This window comes from Bos javanicus, chromosome 9, assembly GCF_032452875.1.
Source record: "Bos javanicus breed banteng chromosome 9, ARS-OSU_banteng_1.0, whole genome shotgun sequence".
NCBI classification, from domain to species: Eukaryota; Metazoa; Chordata; class Mammalia; order Artiodactyla; family Bovidae; genus Bos; species Bos javanicus.
The window spans coordinates 63,922,920-63,929,604 of record NC_083876.1 but is presented as its reverse complement, the minus strand read 5'-3'; the positions used below and the strand labels follow the sequence as shown (position 1 = coordinate 63,929,604).

The 6,685-nt window shown below is 36.9% G+C and overlaps 1 protein-coding gene across 5 annotated transcripts in view; it reads right to left on the bottom strand.

Annotated features, from left to right (window-relative positions):
- Nucleotides 1–479: 479 nt before the first annotated feature.
- Nucleotides 480–6,685, bottom strand: part of SNX14 (sorting nexin 14) — an 84,249-nt gene continuing 78,043 nt past the window's right edge. For all 5 annotated transcript variants that reach the window (XM_061427891.1, XM_061427894.1, XM_061427892.1 and 2 more), the window contains 4 exons: nucleotides 6,450–6,545; nucleotides 3,953–4,044; nucleotides 1,617–1,673; nucleotides 480–696 (listed from right to left, as the gene is read on the bottom strand). In XM_061427891.1, coding sequence (XP_061283875.1) covers nucleotides 658–696; nucleotides 1,617–1,673; nucleotides 3,953–4,044; nucleotides 6,450–6,545 — 284 coding nt within the window. In that variant the 3' untranslated portion in view covers nucleotides 480–657. The remainder of the gene's footprint in view (nucleotides 697–1,616; nucleotides 1,674–3,952; nucleotides 4,045–6,449; nucleotides 6,546–6,685) is intronic.

Genomic DNA, 6,685 nt, shown 5'->3' with positions numbered 1-6,685 from the left:
ACTAAAAATCCACTTGACTAAACTGTTTATATAAGCTTTTGGATTATAGTTACAGATGTTCAGTGAAATGCAGTTGCAACCACACAATCACAAATGTCTGTAAGTACTCAGTTTTCACACGCAAAAGGACTACATATAAGCTGTCAATCATCTAGGAAGAGTTAGAAGTCCCTTTATTTGTTATGAAAAACTCATAAAGTATGTCTTCTTTACAGACACACAGTTAACTACACAGAAAAATGAAAAGGGGGAATGGAATAAATCTGCTAAAATTTATTAACTCCAAATAAGACAGCAAATCAGATCTCTACACTAAAAATAATCATTTTCAAAGTGATACAATACTTTCAAAGTTATCAGCCCAACTGATTTGCCCCAAGAAGATTATGAATCATCTCTTTAAAAAACAGCAATAACAAGTGACATAGATCTAAGAAAATTTGGAGAAGAAATGTAAAATGAAAGGCTATGAGACCCAATCAGTTTTCACCATTATTAAATTTGTTAGTCTTTATTAAAACAACAAAATCAAAACTTCAGACGCTGAATTACATGATATATACAAGAATATACAAAAGTAAAAGAAAAAACAGTACATATATACTACACTAGCACAGCAAACATTTCAACTGGTTATTCTATCCCAAATCCAAATGTTTATATCCAGGACGTCACAGATGTAACTTCCTTTTGTACCTAAAGTAAAAATAAATCTATTTAATAGAAGAGAAAAAACAAACAAGAATTCATTTGTGAATTGCCTAACAGTTCCAATGTATTAAAATTCTAACCTAAAACATATATATATGTGTGTGTATGTTAAAACCCGCAAGAAATTAGCTGGCATATGACACAGATAATATTTACATTTTAGAAAGGAGAAAAAAGCACGTGATAGACCTCATAAGGTCTCAAACAGAGAGCTGGAATTTCCAGGTACTGATTCCTATGTAACTTGAACACAAAATGTCTGTAATTGCCACCCTGTTTTAATACACACTGAATACTGCTATAACTTGAAAACTTGTATTCAATAGGTAAATAGTCCAAATCTAGTTCCCTCTATAAAACTAACATCTCACTGCTGTATCACAACCCTGAATTAGTTATTTCATCTGACCAAAGGGATTAGTCAAAAAAAAAATAAAAAAGGTAAAAAAGCAATGCTCAAAACTCAAAATCTATAGGATTCAAGGTAATAATAGTATCACCATCCTCCAACTCCCATTCATTTTGTGTTCTTGGCTTCACATAAGCGCCAACTGCTTTAAAAATGCTCACACAGCATTCAGTGTGCACATGACAGCCTGCAGAGCTTGGCCCATCCTAGAGACAGCATGTGCACTCACACCTGCCTCTGGTGAGGCTCTACAGGGTGTAACACCCCATCTGACTGGAATCAGGAAGAGGGGGAGCCAAGGCAGGGCCTATTCAGTTTGTACATCCCCAAATCCATTCTATGTTTAAGCGTGTTGAATGAAGAAAATACAAAGAGCTATTTGTTAAGGTTGTTCATTTTCAAAATGAGCACAAGGATTTCCTTAATTATTATGTTCCTAAAAAAATGTCAGTACACCATTAAAAACATAAATAAAGTGCTGCTGCTTTTCAGTTACCTTATTGAGCTCTGGAAACAGTTCTTGTATCACAATGTCCAATAAAACGTAAGTCAGCTAAAATGCAAAAAAAAAGATTTTAAGGAATTAGACCAAAAAAAAAAAAAAAAAAACCACAAAAGCAGTTTCAACAAGATCCATAATGTTCTATTTTTAGGATGAGTTTTAGATAGATATGTTTTCACATGTTTACATTTTATTACTATGCCTCGTAATTTATTTTATGTTAAATATTTTGTATATAACAACAATTTTAAAGAAACAAGCCTGATACAAAATTTTAACTGTGTTAAGCTCTCAACAGAATATGTGAGACTAAAGGCAAAGGAGAAAAGGAAAGATATACCCATTTGAATGCAGAGTTCTGCATTCTCTGCAGAGAATGCAGAACAGCAAGGAGAGATAAGAAAGCCTTCCTCGGTGATCAATGCAAAGAAACAGAGGAAAACAATAGAATGGGAAAGACTAGAGATCTCTTCAAAAAAATTAGAGATACCAAGGGAACATTTCATGCAAAGATGGGCTCAATAAAGGACAGAAATGGTAGGGATCTAACAGAAGCAGAAGATATTAAGAAGATGTGGCAAGAATACACAGAAGAACTACAAAAATGATCTTCATGATCCAGATAATCACGATGGTGTAATCACTCACCTAGAGCCAGACATTGTGGAATGTGAAGTCAAGTGGGCCTTAGGAAGCATAACTACGAACAAAGCTAGTGGAGGGGATGGAAGCTAGTGGAGCTATTTCAAATCCTAAAAGATGATGCTGTGAAAGTGCTGCACTCAGTATGCCAGCAAATGTGGAAAACTCAGCAGTGGCCACAGGACTGGAAAAGGTCAGTTTGCATTCCAATCCCAAAGAAAGTCAATGCCAAAGAATGCTCAAATTACTGCACAATTGCACTCATCTCACACACTAGCAAAGTAATGCTCAAAATTCTCCAAGCCAGGCTTCAACAGTATGTGAACCATGAACTTCCAGATGTTCAAGCTGGATTTAGAAAAGGCAGAGGAACCAGAGATCAAATTGCCAACATCCGTTGGATCACTGAAAAAGCAAGAGAGTTCCAGAAAAACATCTATTTCTGCTTTATTGACTATGCTAAAGCCTATGACTGTGTGGATCACAACAAAGTGTGGAAAATTCTTAAAGAGATGGGAATACCTGACCACCTGACCCACCTCTTAAGAAACCTGTATGCAGGTAAAGAATCAACAGTTAGAACTGGACATGAAACAACAGACTGGTTCCAAATAGGGAAAGGATTATGTCAAGGCTATACAGTGTCACTCTGCTTATTTAACTTCTATGCAGAGTACATCATGTCAAATGCTGGGCTGGAATCAAGATTGCCGGGAGAAATATCAATAACCTCAGATATGCACATGACACCACCCTTATGGCAGAAAGTGAAGAGGAACTAAAGAGCCCCGTGATGAAAGTAAAAGAGGAGAGTGAAAAAGTTAGCTTAAAACTCAACATTCAGAAAACTAAGATCATGGCATCCAGTCCCATCACTTCATAGCAAATAGATGGGGAGACAGTGGAAACAGTGACAGACTTTACTTTTGGGGGCTCCAAAATCACTGCAGATGGTGACTGCAGCCATGAAATTAAAAGATGCTTGCTCCTTGGAAGGAAAGTTATGACCAACCTAAACAGCATATTAAAAAGCAGAGACATTACTTTGCCAACAAAGGTCTGTCTTGTCAAGGCTATGGTTTTTCCAATGGTCATGTATGGATGTGAGAGCTGGACTATAAAGAAAGCTAAGTGCCGAAGAATTGATGCTTTTGAACTGTGGTGTTGGAGAAGACTCTTGAGAGTCCCTTGGACTGCAAGGAGATCCAACTAGTCCATGCTAAAGGAAATCAGTCCTAAATATTCATTGGAAGGACTGATGCTGAAGCTGAAACTCCAATACTTTGGCCACCTGATGTGAAGAACTGACTCACTGGAAAAGACCCTGATGCTGGGAAAGATTGAAGGTGGGAGAAGGAGGGGATAGCAGAGGATGAGATGGTTGGATGGCATCACCGTCTAAATGGACATGAGTTTTAGTAGACTCCGGTAATTGGTGATGGACAGGGAGGCCTGGTGTGCTGCAGTCCATGGGGTCACAAGGAGTTGGACACAACTCAGTGACTGAACTGAACTGATAAGCAGTAAAATGTTAATTGCAGTTAAAGACACTTTTATTCCATCCGCATGTTTGAATTACATTGCCTTCATTTAGCAAAGTATCACTTCACAGTTAATATACCAGACACGCTGCAGTGTCATTCACTAAACCAAGCTGACACGAGTCAGTCTGCTTTAATGAATTTTACCTGCTTGTTGAGAACTGGCTGCTGTAAACCATCAAAAAGAAGTCTGATGCTTTCATACTTGGCTTCTTCACCAATACACTTGACTATCAAATCTAAACAAGAAAGCCACATGTGAAACAATTTTATATTATAAAGTGACTCATCATTTACTGGATCATAAGGCAAAATCTCTACCCTTTCCCCCAGGTATTATGTAAAAACTTGTAAGTCAGCATTTCCTAAATCAGTGCTTCAGTAAGAAGCTCTTGGAAAAAAGGGCTCTGTGGTCAAGTTGAGAAATGCAGTATCATGAGTCCTGAATTTAAAGATTCACAACACACAAATGTTAGGAATGTTACCGTAAAGAAATCTGCTTATACTATTAGGAATGTTACCGTAAAGAAATCTGCTTATACTATTAAAGGATAAAAGACAGTTGGGAAACAATACATATTTTATTATCCCATTCAAGTAAAATAAAATAAAACACTAGGTACATATACTTGTGCATATATATATACAGAGATACAAAGAAACTCTGTCAGGATTAACACCAGTTGGAGCATACCGCTACTTCTGCACAGGGGGGACAGGATCACTTCTACTTTTCACTCTTCATGTTTTCATGTTTGAATATGTTAATGTTTTTTAAAATTTAACTAATTTAATTTTATGGTGAACAGAGACTCTCTTCAGTGAATATGACCAATTTCTTTCTGTACTTTTTGCAAAATTACTAGTAACTATCTTACAGAACAATCTTTTGGGAAACTGTTTAAACACAAGTTTGCTCCCAAAAGTTCTAATTCATGTTTGACTACACAGCTGTCACATACCACTCCTAGTACCACAGTCAGTCCTTATTAAAATCTGTGCTGAATGGTTTCCTCCAAGCAGGAAAAGAAACTTATACTTAAGTAAACAAGGTGCTCAAATATTTGTCCTTTCCCCTCCAATCATAATGAAACACTTATTGTTGTTCAAGGAAAATCTTCATTTTATGTTTGCTTTTACAGGGTAAATCTAACCCTGAGAGGCAAAATTCAATTTATAGGAAGTTCAGTAGATCCTTGATATTTTTCAAGAGAGATGGGCCATAATGCACCTTTGTGAATCCCCTAATTCACCAATACTACACAGAATTTCCCAATTAATATGCATGAAGCATCATGGACAAAAACAGACGATCCTTTCAGATTCTTCAAGAATCACTAAGGAGGAAATGAGTAGAGGAGAGCAGAAAGGCATGCTATGCTTCCTCACTAGCTAAATCACCCCTTTCCAAACGGAAGTCTTGAAGCAGATGTGACTCAAATTCATGGCTGGGCAAAATTACAATTATTATATTCACTGGCTTTCCATGTTTATAAATATTAAAACTAAGACAGTTAAGACCATGAATGCTATATTACAATATAGAAGGTCACTATATTACATTACAAAAGAAGGAAGAAATGACTTCATTATATACCTACAGAAGATTCATTCAAAAATAGCTGTGATTCACGTTTACATTCAGACTGGGGACAGAAATTGTCTTCAAAATTAAACAGGACCATTCCGAGACTCATTTTTCAATGATGAGAATTCTCTAAGACATCTTCAATTTTTACTCTATATTTCCTTGCTGGGCATTACCCACTCACACCTGACTCCCAGATCTCATCTTACGTCATCGCTTCTCCAATTCTAAAACCTGGATATTTAATTGATTACGAGACAATGCCTCCTGAATCATGTATAGTTAGGCTTGTCACATTCAAACCTAAATTAAGTATCATCTGCTTTGACCCCTTGATGTTTTTTCCTTATATTCGCATCTCAGTAAGAGGTTACTAACCATTCACTCAAGCCTACCTCCTTTATGAGAGGGATTCACCCTCCTCCTTTGAGATACTGCATAACCTAAATAAGCCTCTATTATCACAGGTACATCTTGTCTGTGTGTCTATCTTTCCTGCCAGATTGAGCTGCTGCTGCTGCTGCTACGCCGCTTCAGTTGTGTCCAACTCTGTGCGACCCTACAGACGGCAGCCCACCAGGCTCCGCCGTCCCTGGGATTCTCCAGGCAAGAACACTGGGGTGGGTTGCCACTGAGCTACCCAAGTACAATTTTTATATCTCCTGCACTGTGCTAAGTGCCTGGCACATGGAAGGTGTTCATTAAGCTCTGGATGAATAAATGAATTCTGACCTCTAACTCACACACACTAATGTAGCTCTCCTCGTGGTGAAGTGAACAGCAGGACTCCAGCTGTTCCACAGACATACCACTACCATGAGTTTGATTCTAAGTTACTGTAAGAATCCAACTATTGTGTGAGTAGAAACAGCCTTATCTAAAAGTTCTTAGTGCTAACATAAAAACCAAATTCCATTTAATGAATGAGTTAATTTTAACTGGTTCTTATAACTACTTCTAAAATAAAAACTCACAGTAAAAATTGCCTCAATAATTACTATACATTGTGACCACCAGAGTACTAATCTATATTAAACTACTTTTTAAATATTATACCTGGAATGTAGTTCATCATTCCTTCAAAAGTCTGCTTTGCTCGTTTTTGCTTATCTTGAAGAGAGCGAGGTTCAGTGTTTTCACAAAATACAGCATCTAAAAAGAGACAAAAAAATATTTGCTGGGTTCAAGAGAGAGGGGACATGTGTATACATATAGCTGATTCATGTTGATATATGGCAGAAACCAACACAACATTGTAAAGCAATTATCCTCCAATTAAAAATAAAAAATTA